We start from the raw sequence: 18,492 nt of genomic DNA on the forward strand, positions 1-18,492 counted from the left end.
TGGGAATTAATATTCAAGAAGGGGTTTTTGAAATTAGACTTAAAGATGGATGAACTTTTGGATGAAATTTTATATTTAGGTTTTTTATATATTGAATTGAATCTCCAAACAATCAATTTGAAATCTAGAGAGAGAAATAGACGAATTAACCTAGAGAGAGAAAGTGACGAATTTGGGGAAACATGAAATCCAACCCTAATTAAAAAATCTAAAAATTCAGAATTTATCCAAATCTATTTAAAACTAAAGATTAAAAATTAGATCTCGAATTATAATCAAATTGCGATGCTAATTTCATTCAAAACAACTTCTAGAGCATGTACATTTCGCACATGCCAAGGTGTTTTAGAATCTCTCAAGAAGAAGTTCAAAATACAAATCAGAAACTTACAACTTTGAATGCAGAATCAAGATCTGTCGACTTCCAAAGCAACTCCTGTGTCCTCCTGGTCAAATCCTTGTGGAGAGCTTTAAAATTTCAATTTCATCTTTTTCCAGACCTCTATTTAAAGATCCAACTGTGTGGATTGTAGAGGGGTAAAAGACAAACATACCCTCAAAATTTCAGCTCAATTGGTCATCTAGATCTCAAGATATCGCCATTTTACTGGCGTTTAATCTCAACTGTTGGATCTTTTTTTCTCTCTTCAAAATATTTCATAAAATGGCATTTCCTGATTGATGTCGCGGCACCATTCGAGACCGCAGCACCATCGCTCGAGGAGTCGGCACCGCCTTCGATCTCGCCACCTACTCGCGTCTAACACACACGACAAGCCAAAGCAACGACGTGTGCACCCGGATTCAGATATCCCGGGTAACGACGCGCCTCTTCGATTCCATCTATCATTTTATTTTCTTGCATCTTATGTCCTTACGTAGTTTTCTATCGTCTCATCTACAATGTAGAGAGGGGAAGTTCTCGTATGAGGATATCTTCCCCTCCCTTAGTGGGCCTTCATAAACCCCTTTTTATTTTTCATCTTGTTTTCCCATTTTGTAGTTAAGGGGCCCATTTACCTCTCTCCTATAAAAGGGAGGGGTGGGCGCCCCCTCAAAACACTCTTGAATTTCTATTGAAAGTTTATAACGTTGGAAGTCAAAGAGTCATTCTCGTTGAGGAGGAAGAAGAAAGAAGAAGAAGAAGGAAAAAGAAGAAGAAGAAAGAGAAGGGGAGGAAGGAGGAGAAGAGAAGAGGAGAAGTGCCGCGCCCGCCCCACCTGCTCACCGCCGCACGCCGCCGTCCTCAGCTCCGCCCTGCCGTTAACCGGCCACCGCCGCCACACGCGGCCGTTCTTAGCGCCATTCCGCCGCTTGCCGACCACCGCCATCGCCGCTGCGAGGAAGTGAACACCTCCCGCACCGGCCCCATGCTGCCGGCGCTTTGCTCTGCCCATGCGCCGCTCACGCAGCGTCGCGCCCGACGTCGCCTGCGCCCCGGGCCGCTCGCGCGCTGCTCACGCCGCAACTGCGAGCAGCTGCCAACCCCGTGCTGCGCCCGGTTGTGATGCGCCGTGACCCGTGCCCTCGTGACGCGCCCACGCCGCAACCGCGCCACGCTCGACCACCTCACCTTGCGCTCCGCGCCGCGGTCGTGTCGCCGTGCCCCGCTCTGCCACAGCCGCGCCTCGCACCCTGCTGCGCCGTGTCGTGCCGTGCCTCGTCCGGCCGAGCCGCGCCCTGCGCCCGCACCGCGCCCTGCGCCTCGCGCTGCCCCCGCGCCAGGCCCGACCGCCACGCCACGCCCACAGCTGCACCCGGACGTGCTCAGTCGCACCCGTGCGCCGAATCCGGCGCTTGCCTTGCACCATGCATCCGGTCCACCAACCGACTGCCGCACTGCTGCCTCGTCGCAATCCGCACTGCTCCGACGCCCGTGCCGCGCAGCTGCTGCCCCTCCGGCTCCAAAGTGCTACGAGATATCCGTCGCTGTACGCGATGAAGGTACCCCCTCTTTACTGCTCTTTACGTCTCTTATCTACTTCAGTATACTTTCGATTTGCCTCCTCCGCGCTCGGGTTAGACGTAGGTGAGAGAGACAGGTTGAGAAAATGACGACGATCTATTCGAGAGTCCTACCTGGCTGGTACGAGTCTGGCTTGCCCAACGATTGTGAGCCTACTAGCGGGGTATTCCCGTTCAGCGACATATTTGTCCTTGACCCTCTCGGGCGAGGTTTGGGTGGCCTGGTTGACCCTACCCTAGGCGACTCCGTCGAATCTCTAGAACGGCATAACCGTGAATCGGCACTTGCACGTACCACAGTTAGGATTTTCGCATTTTCGTCATTATCATAGCTGTTCATCATCATACTTGCACTTCCCGTCGTGGTCCGATAGAGAGCCTTATTTGATACCGAGCCACTACCCTCGGTGACGACCGGACAACGTCTTGACGACGTCCAGCATCACTGATTGGTTGGCGTATTTTTTCTCATTTTCCCCCTTCTTAGATCGCGTTCTGACATGACTTTGTGCGCGTCCGCAGCGCTCAATCATTGGAGAATGATTGCTGTGTTTAAATGGCTAGAAAAATGCCACGCCACGTCAGTGCCCCTTTATAATACAAAAAATAAAAAAATAGTACAGCAGTGAGCTTACCACAATTCTTTAATACACGCAGTGAATCGACTGCTTCGTGCATTAAATAGCGTGCATGGGGTTTATTTCTTTATAAATGCACATGGGTCGGTTGCCGCGTGCAATCAATGCATGTGGCTAACTGACTACACATACGAGGAGGTACGTATTAAATGCATGCGGAGATCGATTCTCTACGTGCATTTATTGCATGAAAAATTAATAAAATGAAAACGTACCTTTTCCTCACCGACTGCGCCACTCCTTTTTAGCAAATCATTCGCTCATTATGGCATCGCGCATTACGATGCCATAATTAGCTAATAATGCTCTCAATTCTTTATATCTTATTAATTAAAAAAAATGCATCCACTTATTTGCTCGAATTTTGGGCAAATGACGTGGATGCCACATCATATATAAATAAATATATTATAAAATGCCTTCTAAAATGCCAAATAAATAAAATATGTATTATTTAAATATGAAAAAATCATTTCTTGGCTATAGAATGGTCAGAAAATTATATAAAAATATGGGAAAATTTCTAGAAAAATAGAAAACTGTTACCAACCTCTGGCCAAGTATTTAATGCCATGTAAAAATTATTTCTTCAATGAAATGAGGTTAAATACCATGTAAAAATACTATATATTTAGATTTAACAATAAAATCAAAATGTATATTATTTATCTCCATTTACATATGATAACATGCAAATATGGTCATTAAAACACATAAATATAATGTAATATTCATCCATTAAACATGTTAATTTGCAGGTTATCAGAGACATGAGAAAACACTACATGAGGCATTTGTTATCATCACAGTAGTGATGAGACACTTAAATGGTGTAATGGCTGGTATAAGAAAGGGAAAGATGCTACGAGTGAACAATGTTATGTCCACCGATCAACAGACATCAGTGTACAAGGCTTGTGAGGCGATGAAGAGTAAGATGATCAGATACGCGTTAGCCCTCACTTGCAACACAACCTTCACCGTTGCTGCTCTCGTTGATCTATCCATGAAGTTACGGTTAATGGACCGCGACCAACATGATGAAACAGTCGTGTATGTGCAACGCTTACTGTAGTCCCCCGATATCACCATTGACGGCAACGTCTTTCGTTCAGATTCCTCGGCCTGCTTTCGACTGGAGTGGACGTCTACAACATTCTTTATTGAATCACTGGACGAGTTGTTACCGAACTGTGAGCATACGCCAACCGTTACACTAGGACAAGAGCTAGATGTGTACATGAGCTCGCCTCCTCTCAAGGTGACCGAACCATTGCACTGGTGGAAAATAACAAGAGAACATTCATATCCAAGGCTGGCAATGGTTGCGAAGGAATTCCTATCGGTTTGCGCGACTAGTGCTCCGTTGGAAAGATTCTTCTCCGCTAGTCTTGCAATCATCAACTACAAATGTTCAAGATTGACGGTAGAGAGCGTAATACACCTCCATCTTTGGGCCCCCTTTAAGGAAAATAGCTCCCCATAAATATATTAAAAAACAAAAATAAGAACCTGTAATTTCCCTTACTACACACCCTTAGAAATATCTTTTTAAAGCTTTCTCTCTGATAATGAATCCCTTCCTATTTGTAAATCGCTCTGAGCGCAGAGCGATGCCCTCATCTTTTGTTTGAATTATTTATGACACTAAAGTGTTGGTGGCGAGCTATAGAGGATGACGACACCGATATGAAGCAATCAGACAAAGATAGCTACAAAGATCCCATGGTATGCTTTACTACTCGCAATTTTATTATTTTCTATTGAGCAGTTAATTTCATATTTAGCGGTTAATATCATATTTGGAATTTAGCATTGGTCTAACTCTTATGATGATATGTTGCTTATGTCGCAGTGTTGATCTCTTCCTCTCGATCTGAAAAGAGAGAAAACAATTGGAGAGGAGTATGATTCTTCCTTTGCATTTTCCTACAAAAGGTTGCAGGTTCTTCCCTCTGTATTACCATAGTTGTGCTTGCTATCTCTATGTTGTTTTTCATTTTTCTAATATATGTATCTGTCTTGTGTTATAAAGTCAGAATTCTATTCCTTCAACATTTTTACTCCGAATATCACCTAAAACAAAAAAAACTTAAATATGAAATTTATACATCTATAACTTCATGCCAAATTCTCTGAAATTTCTACTTCTATCATATCTTTCTCCAAAGTTAATCAACAATACAAAATCATAAATCTTAAACTTATCTAATTTTTTGTCATATCCATCATTCATAACTCCAAAACTACCAGAAATTTTAAATCATTGATTCCAAGTTCTCTGCACCTGTCCTTCAGCATTTTTTGCTGCAATACATTTGTAATTTGTTAAGCTTAATGAAGCATTGAACTCTAATTTGTTGGTGCAATTATACTGAAATTGACATACCATGTATTGAAAGATATTTTTTAAACTAATGTTTAGAGTTCAGGCTCATCCAAGAACTGTTAATAACTTGAGAAATCCTGATATTTTGAGCTGTTAACATTTTACATGTCTTGTTACAGTTAAAGGTGCTGTTGGAGAAGAATCAAAGGAAAGAGATGAGGGTCATTCATTGGAAGGAAGCCACTGCGTTCGGCTTGGGGATTAGGAGTTAAAGTCTGTATATTCACTTCTCACTGAATCATCTTATGGAACGACATATTTGGAAGAGGATGTGTGGAAATCAGGCAGACCCTTGCTTGGAAGTTTTGTCATCCATTTCATTTATGATGGAAATATATGTGGCCGACAAGCCAATCACACATTCCGCATCTCGTTCCATATTCATTAATAGAACATATTCATTATAGTGCACGTGTGATGCGTATAATGAAGTCTATGAATACATGATCGGACTTAGTGAATTACGATGAGATCGTAATACGGAGATCACTCGTCTTTAAGCATGTGTTCTAAACATTCCTATTCAAAGGATACATGAGAAGGACATCGAAGTATCTGGATAAAATAACACTATCTAGCCTCACTCATATGATGAGTATGGCCGGTCCCGTAGCCATTAGTGTGGCAACACTAAGGATAGATAGTGGGTGCTCTTTAGTGGAAAGAGTTCACTGAATTGATCCGTACGAATCCCTGAATGGTATTACACCGAACTGTCAATCAGGTTGATTCACGTCACGGTTGTGTAAGTGGTCCATAGACCTGAGACACCAAAGACGTCTGGTGGACGAGCGATTGCACTTTGGCTATGGCCAACGAGTCTCTAATCATGGGATTCTAAACGGTCTTAGTTCGGGTGCATCAAGAAGTACACGAAGGCGATTGAGTGGTCAAGATGGGATCATCCACCCTTGGTATAAGAGGCGACAGCTCGAGGAAGACGATGCAATGAAGTCCTTGGCCAAGGCAGTGAAATATCGAAGAAGAGTTCTCCGATGATTTCTGAATGCATCAGTACTAACTCGGATGACCGATTAGGGTTTGACAGTTGACCATACCCTAAGTCATCCAAGGAGCATCAAGTGGATAAGGGATTATACATACATGGTAACCGATGATGAACAGGTTCCATGAGTGAGTTGATACACACTCCTTTGTATCTTCTAGGACACGAGGTGTAGCTTGGCACCCTACGTGTTGGAGTCTCGACCTGTCGATTGGGTTAAATCGATCCGACATTAATTAATCTATATGATGATATAGTTAATTAATTTGGAAGGCCAATAAAGGTTATTGGGTCGCTGGAGTCGTTAACTAGACTGATACATGGCCCTAGAGGGTCACACGCAAATGGTCTTTTGGACGTTGGAAGATATACTTAAGTTTTGGGGGTTTTTAATGAAAAATACCCACTTAGTATAAATAGGGGAAGGCCCTGAACAAAATTCACCTTGTTCAGGGGCTTTTCCCCTTCTTCTCCACTCTCGCCACACCCCCTCTCCATCCCTGATGTGATCACGACGATGTAACGCCACCGACGGAGAAAGAAAGGGGTCGTCAACGAGAAGGAGATCCAATGCGCCGAGGACCGCGTGGATACGTCTAGAGGCTGCACACTTGAGCAGCTTGACTCGTCTCGCTCCGGGATCGAAGAAATCACAAATGAGATTCGTGCAATGTACATCGTTTTAATGGTTTTTTGATGATGCCGTTCGATTCGCAAAGAATCTTCCGCTGGGCATCATTTTGTATTTGTTCATCCATCTCAAGGCCCCTAGAACCCAACAGTGGTATCAGAGCCAGGTTCTGCCTTGATTTAAATGAAGAACGGCATCAAAATCGTCAAAAACGGAGTGCAAAAAGTTGTTTTTCGCTTTGTTTTGGTTCATTCTCCTTCGGATGTCCCTCCCATTCCGTTCTGCGCTCTCTAGAGCTTGAACGAACCCCGTTCAGTAGCTGAACGGGGTCTGTCCAAGGCGGAACGGGTCCCCGTTCAGCGTGAGAGGGACCCGTTGCCTTCCCATGGCGGAACGGGTCCCCGTTCAGCAGAACAGGGCCACCGCAGGAGGAACGGGGGGCCTCGTTTGGCAGAACGGGGCCACCTCTGGGCGGAACGGGGTCCTGTTCAATCTGAACAGGACCCGTTCGGCGGCGGCGGCCGGCCGGTGGCCCACTACGGCTCAGGCCATGGCCCGCATTACATGGATCGGGTTTGACCCGATCTAGTAACAGTGGGGCCCGCGCCGGCCGCCGCCTGGCGTAGACTGATCAAACCCAATCCGCTATTGGCGGGTCCCATGTTCAAAAGTGGGCCTACGAGGCAAGGGCCGCCGAGGAGAGCATCCCGCGTGGCGGGCGCCACCGAGGCGGGCGTCCCGCGTGGCGGGCGCCACCTAGGCGGGCGTCCACCGTGGCCGGCGCCATCGAGACGGGCGTCGCGCGTGGCGGGGCCACCTAGGCGCCAGGCCCGCGTGGCGGGCGCCAGCGGGGCCCGCGATTGTGAGAAACAAAATGTTAATATTGTTTCCCACAAATGGCCCCAATTGGTCATGAATGCGATTTCTGATCATTGCTTGATTATATTTATGTCCTTAAAAAGCGGAATATTTATATATTGCAAAATAATTAGAAATAATTATTTTGGGCATGAAATAAATTCCAAAAAAATTTATGGAAAATTATGGATAATTATGTTATTGATTCTTTGACACAAGAAAAATTTAAATGTTAAATTCTAATGTCAAATAAATCATAAATATAAATTGAAAATGTTGATTTCCCTTATTTGAGTTGAATAATTTAAAAGTTAAATTACTTAATGTCAAATAAATTCCAGAAAAATCAGGAATAATATGTATTTGATTTTATTCATCAAAATAAATTAAAACTTAATTTATTTGAGGTGAATAAAATTCCATAACTTAGGAAATACATATATATTGGGAATATTTGAATGAAATAATTTAAGTGTTAAATTATTAAATTCAATAAAATTCCTATAGCCATTTTAAATTGTTTCAATGGTTATTTCTTGATTTATTTTCATGGTTGTCATGAGTTTTAAATTTTTTCAATGGTTTAATATGATTAAATATTTGCTTCAGTTTAATGTGATTAAATTTGCTTTAATTTAATGTGATTAAATATTGGTTTAATTTAATGTGATTAAATTTGGCTGTAATATTGCATTTATTTATTTTATTTATTATTTGCAATATTATATTATGGAATGGTGAATGGAATGAGAACCTTGAAATTCTAGATGGACCTAATGTAGGATCCCTAAGTTTTGGTTATCCAATATAGAGTGATATTGGGATTAAAATTTTGACTATGATTGATAGTCAAGATACATTCACGACCGTACACCATACATAACACATGTGATAGATGAAGACTTGATATGAGATGTCACATTATGCTCCTCATGATAGCTGAGACCAAACCTAAAATCCCTCAAAATTAAACTCTGAGCCGTAGCGCGAAAGTGACGAACTTAAGTGTGGTCCTCTGTCGTTATATCCTTAGGATCCAAGTCCCTTCTAAGCTAGGTTGGTGGAGCAAACTCCAGGCCTACTTCTTCGGGAGGAGGAACTAAGAGCTAGTGTATGACGCAAGGTCGAGATAGCGGAACCACGTAGTTTGGTGGAGCAAACTCCAGGATTACGCGCAAATCTATTTTCGACAAGTAACAACGGTATTGCTCAGACCAAACTCAGTGGTTGGTGGAGCATACTCCAGGCCGCATGAGCATTGGGGACCGAAATATGATTGGATATTGCAAAGAGTTACAAGTTGATGCCGGACATCGTCACGACGTCGTGCGGTCGTCACCGAGGGTACGGACTCGGTGTCGTATCGATAACTAATCGGACTCACGTCGAATGACGTCGTCCGATGGATGCGGAAGAACAGGGGTAGATGACGTTATGAATGGATGAAGTCCAAATGTCGTACGTGCGGGCGCCGACGAGCAGTGAATTGCCTTTCCAGAGAAATGACGGGTCGCCTGAGTGAAGCCCGACGGGCCTCCTGAACCTCGCCCGAGAGGGCCGTGGGCGAGTACGTCACCGAACGGGAAACTCCCGCTGAGTTGCTCACACACGATGGGTGTTCCCGACTCGTGCCGGACGGGTAAAGACTCTCGTGAGATATCGTCGTTGTCTCAACCTGTCTCACGCTCACCTATATAACCCGAGCGCGGAAGAGGCGAACCGAAAGTGCACTGAAGAAAGTAAAGGACGTAAGGGGAGCGGGTGAGAGGGGTACCGTCGTCGCGCTGGTGATCGATATCCGGGGTCGGAGGTACGTAAGGTGAAGCAGGGGTCCGGAACGACGAGCAGATGCTAGCGAGGGTGCGGTTGCGGGAGCAACCGTCGCCGGCAGCCGCTCAAGCGTTGACGGAGGAGTCTGATCGATGCACGCAAGACGCTGGAGCCGTTGTCGAGTCGGGAAACCGCGCGTTCAGAACGTCTACCGAACGGAGGGGATCGCCGCAAGTGGAATGTGGAGGAGGTAACGGGCGGTGGTGTTTCGTCGGAAGATGGTCGAGATGAAGTTGAATAAGGGGGGGGCGGGGGGTTGCAACGGAGTAGCGGTGGAGAGTGAGGGTACAACGGTGTGGGCGCGGGTTCGCTTGTGGGTGAGGGGGCACGAGAGTCAATGGGGTTAGGCCGTGTGGATGGAAAAAGGTCAAGGGGTGTGGAGAGCGTGACTGGGAATGCAGGAGGGATGTGATTCGCGGGGAAAGATCCCGGGAGAATCGTGAAGAAGGATGGTGGGGCGTGAGAAGAAACGAGGGGCGGATGTCGGGCGGGCGGAGAAAAACTGCACGGCGGCAGGAGAAAGTGAAACGGCAGGGGCGGAGAGTGCAGCGGCGGGCGTGAGAAAGAATGGAGGGAACGAGGGGTAGACGGGGGTAGGAAATGCGGGAGGTGCGGAGGCGGAGGCAGTGGCTCGGGGAAATAACGTGACGGAGATGGACGGTGGAACGGCGGGCCACGGATCTGCCGCGGCAGCGCGGAAGAAGAAAATGAAAGACGCGGGAGGGGGAGGGGAAAGGTAGCAGGGCGACGGTGCTCGGTGACGGGACAGAGGGAGGAGGGGACGGCGTGGAGATGGCGGGAAGGGTCCGGAGGCGACGCTGGCGGCGGCGGATTGGCCGGGGACGGCGCCGGCGGCGGTAAATTTGCGGCGGCGGTTGGGCGGTGAACGGCGACGGTCGGCGGCGGTGGAGACGGTCGGGCGGCGGCTCTTCTCTCTTTCTTTCCTTCTTCTCCTTCTTCCTCTCCTTCCTCTTCTTCCTCTTCCTCCTTCCTTCTTCCTTTTCTTCTTCTTCTTCTTCTTCTTTTTCTTCTTTCCTTCTTCCTCTTTCTCACGATCGTGACTCTTCGACACCCACGTTAGAAAAAATAACTTCCAAATCAAAGAGTGGTCTTGGTCGCCCACCTCTCCCCGTTATATAGTGGGTGAAGGTGGGCCCCCCTTTTAACAACAAAATAAGAAAATAAGAAAAAAAAATAATGGGAAGATAATGGGCTTGTCAGGCCCATGTGAGGGGAAGATGTCCTCATATGGGCTCTTCCCCTCACTACACGACGACAAGAACAATACGAAGATAGGAGATAGAGAATGAAAACAAAGCAACAGAAAGATAGACGGAATGCTCCGATGGTGAGACGATGCATGCGTCACGCCGTGTATCTGAATTCAGGGTCGCGGGCTGCTGCGGCGGCTCGTCGTGTCGGCTGGACACGTGACGGTGGCGGGCTCGATGACGATGGTGGTTCCTCGCGATCTGGCTCGATGACGTCCGGCGGCTCCTCGCGTGCTGGCTTGATGACGTTCAGTGATGTTGTGCCATCACAAGTCCCATGAGATGGGTGTTCAAAAACGTGTATTATGATTGGTGGAGCATACTCCAGGTCGTATTACATGTATTGAAATTCCGATCCCCACTAGGAGATAGTCGGCTTCTCCGCTTCCATACACTTGAGGGTTGTATGGATTGATAAATTTTAGTGGGAGCCCTTTATTGATAAATAGAACATCTGCTAAAACTTTATAGGTCTTTCATTGACCAAATCTCCGATAAACACTCGTCGTCAAGTAGCCCATTAGATTGCATGTATGATGAAACTCATTGACAAGTTGGTAATTATGATGTGCTCATGGACTTGATGAGAGTCTTCAAGTCTAAAATGTTAGTTTATGTCCTTACAAACTATGACGATGACGGTGAAGGGATACGAGTAAAAGGATGAAGAGAAAAGTTCACTATGACATGGTTCAATGTTAACACACCGTCAATGAGCTGTTAGCTATTGATGTAGCGTGAATACAAAGAACCTAAGGCCATATGATACTATATGATAGTTATTTGGATGTGAAATCCAAAAGTCAATTCAAGGCTCACATAGTCGAGGGATCTTCTGCATATGAGGATATGCTGAAGATGATTGAAATGGCAAAATACAGACATCTACTAGGAGAATGGTTCTCTGTTAAGTTTATTGTTGATCTCGTCATTCAATTCCTGCATGGCTCGAACTTAACTTGCTTAAGAATGTCAAAGGTGAACCTTTAGAAGGTAACATCCCGAGACACCTTATTTGGTATGACCAATTGGATGGTGTTCCGTGTTCTTGAGAAGGACAAAGGAACAAAGCATGTTAAGGTGTCCCAATCACACAAGGATATAAGCAACAATAAATATTTATACCACGGTCTAAAAGGTCACTAGAAGAGTAACTACACGTAGTAAATCGTTAAGATTGCTCAGAGCAAGTTGAAGCATATGGATGTTTTAATTGCTTAACGTGTGGAAGAAAGTTGAGAAAAATGAAACGTAAAGTTGAGGTTACGAAGTATCGTAAAGGTTACGATGATCACTATTTGGATAGTGAACCTCAATTTTCACTTTGGAGATATGGTGTCTTTGGAAGATAATCATGTTCCTATCATGAATAAGAACATCACACCTGTTATGAACAGATTAAGATATTCCCTAACTATTGAGAACAATAGTTGTTCCATTCATTTGATTGCTTTAGCAAGGATAGAAAGGGAATAATCATAGTGGATGATTCTTACCATTATCTCAAAGTGATGTTGCTCCTAACAAGAGCAAGAACTATGTGAAGGAAGCTCATCTTTATGAGCATATGTAATGTTGTCAAAAGGTACAGAATCTAAGATGCATAGGATGCATAATTAGCGCGTTTGATTTTGAATCATATGCTAGATGCTAATCGTACCTTTTGGGTAAAGTACCCATGTCTCCAAACTTATGAAGTGGATAACATGTCAATGATTTGTTGTAGTTGATACATGGGGATGTACGTTACTACACACCTGAAAGAGTATAAAACTTTTCGATGTGATCGAAGAGAATAGTACTTGAGTATGGAGTTCACATAGTTCATGCATGAAGATGTTACTTATCTCAACTTAGTCATCCACGTATGAGATGAATGGTTCATCAAAGACATGGATTCACATTGTGTTGGACATAGTGGATTCCATGACGAGCAACTTAAGACTTCTAGTTAACCCATGTGTACATGCAATCATTGCAATTGCATGAATGCTGAACTTGTTAACCATTTAATCTTTGAATTCTATTCCACAAGAGTTGTGGAAAGAAAACGAAGCCCAACTTTACAAATGGGAAGTCTAGCCCATAAGATAAGGCTCGTGTCAGATCTGATGGAGTTGAGGACTATAAAATATGCATTGTATGGATATCCAAATTGGGAATTTTGGATACTACTTTTACCATCCTAAGGAACAAAAGTGTTTTGTTGACTAAGGATTGTCTTGTTGGAAAACACATATCTTCTACGAAAAGATAGTGGGAGCCAAAGTAGTCTTGGAAGGAATTCCTGATCCATATATATCACAACATTATTAGATGAGGAGTTAGTCCTAAACTTGTTCAGAAGTATACGGACGAGAAGGAGGAGATCCGACATGCCGAGGACCGCGTGGATATGTCTAGAGGCAGCACACTTGAGCAGCTTGACTCGTCTCGCTCCAGGATCGAAGAAATCACGAATGAGATTCGTGCAAGGTACATCGTATTAATGGTTTTTTGATGATGCCGTTTGATTCGCAAAGAGTCTTCCGCTGCGCATCGTTTTGTATTTGTTCATCCATCTCAAGGCCCCTAGAACCCAACAATTTCCCCATGCAGTTTTTCAAAAGTTCACCTCGTATTTTTGCGTCTTGTAGTCTAAGTAAAACTTGATAGCTGGCATGCTTACTTTAAGTCTGTTAGAAGGTGCAATAGTTATTCCATGTAATCTTCCAAAAGTTCACCTCGTATTTTTGCGTATTTTTGTATCCTTTGTTTCCTGTTTTGGGATGTGTGATTGAATTAAGTGTCTACATGCTTGTGTTGTGGTGATTTTCGGTATTCAAGTACGAACACCATTTTCGAGTAAACTTCGTCCTCTCGTCAATCTGGTGATAGTCTTCTGAATTACTTCTATTGGCATGAGCAGTTTGTCAAATTAAGTTTATGGACTCTTCTATGCTTTCACAGTGCTTAGTAGGTAATTTGAAGGATAATGGCCAAAGCCTCACAACTAATGAAGAATTTGATATTGTTTATTGCATTAAAAAATATATGTACAATTAATTAAGAACTTCCTAGAATTTTAACAACTTCTATCGGTTATATTATGAATTTAACCGTTTAAATTATATTATTTTTGCCTTAGAAATGATTTCAAAAATTAATTGATAATTTCTATAATTTTGATGACTTCTATCGATTATATTATGATTTTAACAGTTTATTTTTTTATTATGTTGTTTTAGAAATGATTCTTAAAATTAATTATGACTTGTTTAGTATTTTAATGGCTTCTATCTATTATATTATGAATTTAACGGTTATTGTTTTATTTTTTACAAATTACAAATGATTTTTAAAAAGACGTAACAATTTACTACACTTTTAACAAATTTTATCGATTATATTATGAATTTAACGGCTAATGTTTTATTGTTTTACAAATTACAAAGTGTCTGACCTCCGAGTTCCAGCCAATTGACCGTTAGGTCAAGGCGCAAGTTTATGAGCGTGGTTTTCCAAATTAATTAAGAAATTAATAAAATTTAAACAAAAGTTATCGATTATATTATGAATCCAACGGTAAATTTTACATTTTTGCGTTATATCTGATTTCCATAATTTTTATGAATTTCCTTGAATTGTAGAGACTTCAATCAATCATTTTTTAAAATTTAACTGGTAATTTGATATTGTTTACTGCATTAAAAAATATTTGTTTGATTAACTAAGAATTTTCTAGAATTTCAACAACTTGTATCGATTATATTATGAATTTAATCCTTAATTTTATATTATTTTTTGCTTTAGAAAATATTTTAAAATTTAACTAATAATTTTCTATACTTTTAACTTCTATAGATTATATTATGATTTTTTTATTTTTTATTATGTTTTGCCTTAGAAATGATTCTCAAAATTAATCAAGACTTTTTAGTATTTTAGTTGACTTCTATCGATTATATCATAAATTTAACAGTTACTTTTATATATTTTTTTCCTTCAAAATTATTTATAACATTAATTAATAATTATTTAGTATTTAAATTATTCTATTTATTATCTTTTAACTTAACGGTTACTTTTAAATTGTTCTTTCCCATTAAAAATCATTTTTAAAAGTAATTAAGAAATTTCTTGAGATTTTAAAGAACTATATCGATTATCTTTTGAATTTAATGGTTAATGTTTCATTATTTTCCAAGTTAAAAATGAATTCTATATTAAATGTTTTAAATAGAGATAACTGCAAAATGTGTGAATTTGTGCGCTATGCTGTGCAAATTTCCGCATGAAACCGCACTGCACATCCGATGCATGCAAAAATTCGCACAGCCAGTCCAAAATTTGCACCGCACCACACGCACTACTCTAGACGTCCACAAGATTTTCAAGACATGCTTTCAAATAAGGTAGTGAGTTGTACTCGAACTGTGAATTCACCATTGGGGTATTCAAATTGGCTAAGTATGCTGTGTGGGTTGTCTGTGATTGATATTAAAGGCCCTAAGTGGTGGCATACTTCACAATTCTACTAGCTAAATATGATTACACTGATCTTTTAGTAAGTCATTCAATGTCACGATCAGTGTTACATACGACTATTGCCTAGCAGATACCCCTTGGCTAGTCACCCTAACTTTATACATCGTCAAACTCGAATGCCGATAGCTTAATTGTTGATAGGTGATAAATCACAAGAAACAGTTAAATAACTTAAATTATTTTCATTAATTTAAGTTCATATGAGATAATTAAATAATGCATTTTTAGAGCCAATTATTTATTGTCACAAAATAATGAAAATAAAAAATTATTTGTGATAACTCATCAATAAACCAACTTATATTTATATCTTTTTGATTCCTAATGTATGTTAATGACTGAATAAATTAAAATATGTTGTAAAATATACATTTATTTATTTATATGATGCTTAGACCTTGCCATTTTCTAAAAAAGTCTATATATATTATGAATGTTATAAATAAAGTGCAAATAAAATAGTTTGATTTCCCTCACTTCAATATTGAAGGAGAGTAAAATGAAATCATGTGATATTGAAAGCAGCTACCGAATCTTCTAGATTTACTTGAATCTTGTTATCACACTGATGGTTAGATTAATTTCATGAAATTTCCATGTTTACTTGCACTAAAATGATAATATATGCTTATTATCAAGCTTATTTGCCCAAAACATGAAAATTTTTAGCACAAATAAAAATCAAATCATTGAATTCTTATTTTCATTAAAATGTATTCACTCTGGAATGTGGCATGTGGATCCACGAGAAGAGACAAAATCCAGCAAGTGGGAAGGATTCAAGTTCTAATTATGATAACCATAAGCGTTTTGGACTGAAATTTTGAGGGCATGTTTGTCTCTCTCTATCTCTCTCTCTCGTTTATCCATCAATATAAATATACCCATCAGTCCGTGTACAAATGTTTGACACCCATCAAGTTTTCTTGGTGTTCATCATTGATTGGAGTTACAAATGAAAAAGATAATGAGGGGATCTACCATTAAAAGAATTCACCATGATCTTCGAAAAATATATGAATCTAAAATCAGTCTCCTTGCATTTATTTCATCATATTCTACTCAAGATCCATGTTTTATTATCCATATCCACGCCCACACATCAGCATAAATCCATCTTACCCACATACTCCATACACATCATCCATCATTATTTAATTTATCCATCATCATTATTTGCTGAATTATTCAGAATATCTTTTAACAACTACATATTTAGTTAACATCTTCCCTATCTCACCATATTCTTATTTTAAATATTCCCTCATCATCATGTCATTATCTAAAGGGTACTAAATCCTTAATATGTGTTCCACACAATGATGACTGACAAGATGAAAATTTGAGGTCGTTAAACACATCAAAGAAAGTAAAACACGACTTAGAAAAATGAATGAATAAAACGTAATATAGTGATGACTTGAGATAAGATCTGCACGTACGACAAAAAAATTCATAGAATTGAATGAAAAACTGAGAGAAGAATGACAAATAAATGGTGAAAAAAAGAAGAGAGACACGATATCTATCCGACGTATCCAATCGGATTAGTATCAGATGAGAAATCGTGAATATAGTAGAATGTCGGAATTAGATTTCAAGGGTTTTGTAATTTTCAAACTAAAATTTTAAAGTAAAAAAAAAAACCTAACTAAGCGATGATTTCGACGAAACACGTTGAAACTAATCTTGAACGCGCAAATCAGTCGATCATAACATGTCGTATCGAGTTTTTCCTCACCGCGAAGTCCCTGATTCAAGCCCTGACCTTTCGTCGAGCACGTGGCATCCGGTGCTCTGTCGTTGATTTTCCACTGTGGATCTCACCGTGACGTGTACTCGTGACTCCTCGACAGTGGATCTCACTGTCTGGGCCACAATAGATGACTGGGACCTCTCTTCCCCTCCAAAATCGCCCAGAAAAACCATGTAGAAAGGTTTTTTCCCAAAGGAAATAAAGATAGATGGTTCAGTTTGTTTGCTCCATTTAAGGGTGATCATGGTCTCTCATGGCCTTCCGATTGCCCTTAAGTGGAGGGGGATTGGCCAGGATTAGGCCGCGTCGCCCCCAACAAAAAGGGGAAAGAGAGGAGAGAGAAATCAAGGAGAGAGAAAAATTAGGGTCGGAGAGAGGAGGAAAAACCACCGCCGTCGGCTGCCGACATTCACCGCCGTGCCTGTCGGCATCCGCCGCCACACCTGCCATCACAGAAGCGACTGTCGTCGCGTCGTGGTCACTTTCGCATCACGCAGTTGCTGCTGTCGCGTCGGGGGTGTCAAGGCTTTGCGGCCGCCATCTCGACCAAAGTCATATGACTTGGCACACTAGTATTGAAATGGTGTCACGCTCGACATAAAATGACTGAGAGGCGTAAAATGACTTATCCTGCTCCTTGTAATCATTAAACTCCAAGAAAAATGACTAACCCACAAAGGTTTGACCTTTAGAACGGTTAAACCTGTAAATCGCATCATATTAACGATAAATTCACGAAAATAAGTAAACAAGCGATGAAATGGAATGAATGCTAAAATGATGACAATGTCGGATATCGTGCATCCAATTCGTACAAATAATGCATTAATATTGGTTAGAAATGGAATTAATGCATATCATGATAGCACGTTATCAATGACCCTTCTTGATCACCAACTAGTCAAAATATTTTATTTGTCAAGGTTTTAAAGCTTTAATTCATTTAGTAAAATTACAATGACAATTAAATACCCCAATTTTGAGTTCATCAGATGCATGAAGTTTTTTTTTAAAGCCTTACCTTTCTTGGATTTTGGCTAATAACAATTGTGGTATTCCATTCAATACTCTCTCAACGTTTGGTTTTTATATTACATTGTTTCAACTATCAAGCATTAATCTTTCATATTTTACCCTCTCTTTGTATTCAATACATGTTAGAAAGATATTATGGATATTCAAGATTGGGGAAAGGTTTTCATCTTATGTGTACCACTCAAGTAGAAATAAATCAATATGCGGTGATAAATAAATTTAACTCTGTAAAATTTATTTTTTAAAAACATCATGCATCCAAAATGAGTGGTATTTTCCTAGAGACTTATATTGGAGATATCTTGATCTTCAATTCTTTATATTTCCTCATGATCAACATTTATTTATCTAAAAAAATGAGTTACCTGATTTTAAAAGATCTAAATCTGATGTCTTTTTTTATAAAACAGTAGAAGATATATATTGTCCAACTATAACAGCTAAAGTACCCCAAAAGAAAATATTTATTTCATGTATTATAGAATTGAGCATTTTCCATTGAAAATGTAAATTATCCAAGGATACAATGTTTAAATGAACTTGATAACTACAAACTTAAGTGTTCAATATAAAATGATCAAGACTC

General features: G+C 40.9%; 1 protein-coding gene across 1 annotated transcript; it reads right to left on the reverse strand.

Moving 5' to 3' along the window:
* Nucleotides 1–8,491: 8,491 nt before the first annotated feature.
* Nucleotides 8,492–17,044, reverse strand: LOC144714638 (uncharacterized). The gene is made up of 3 exons (XM_078589423.1): nt 16,884–17,044; nt 9,262–10,361; nt 8,492–9,162 (listed from the first exon to the last, which is right to left on the reverse strand). The coding sequence occupies exons 1-2, from the start codon at nt 17,042–17,044 to the stop codon at nt 9,383–9,385; spliced, it is 1,140 nt and encodes a 379-aa protein (XP_078445549.1). The 3' UTR covers nt 8,492–9,162; nt 9,262–9,382.
* Nucleotides 17,045–18,492: the final 1,448 nt, after the last annotated feature.

This window comes from Wolffia australiana, chromosome 17, assembly GCF_029677425.1.
Source record: "Wolffia australiana isolate 7733 chromosome 17, ASM2967742v1".
In the NCBI taxonomy this organism is placed as follows: domain Eukaryota; kingdom Viridiplantae; phylum Streptophyta; class Magnoliopsida; order Alismatales; family Araceae; genus Wolffia; species Wolffia australiana.

Excerpts from the sequence above, each read along its gene's own strand:
- LOC144714638 (XM_078589423.1), bottom strand. The coding sequence starts at position 17,044 with ATGGTTTTTCTGGGCGATTTTGGAGGGGAAGAGAGGTCCCAGTCATCT. Across the intron at positions 10,362-16,883 it reads TGCCACGTGCTCGACGAAAG|AGGAAGAAGGAAAGAAGAAA; the intron begins GTCAGGGCTTGA and ends ATCGTGAGAAAG.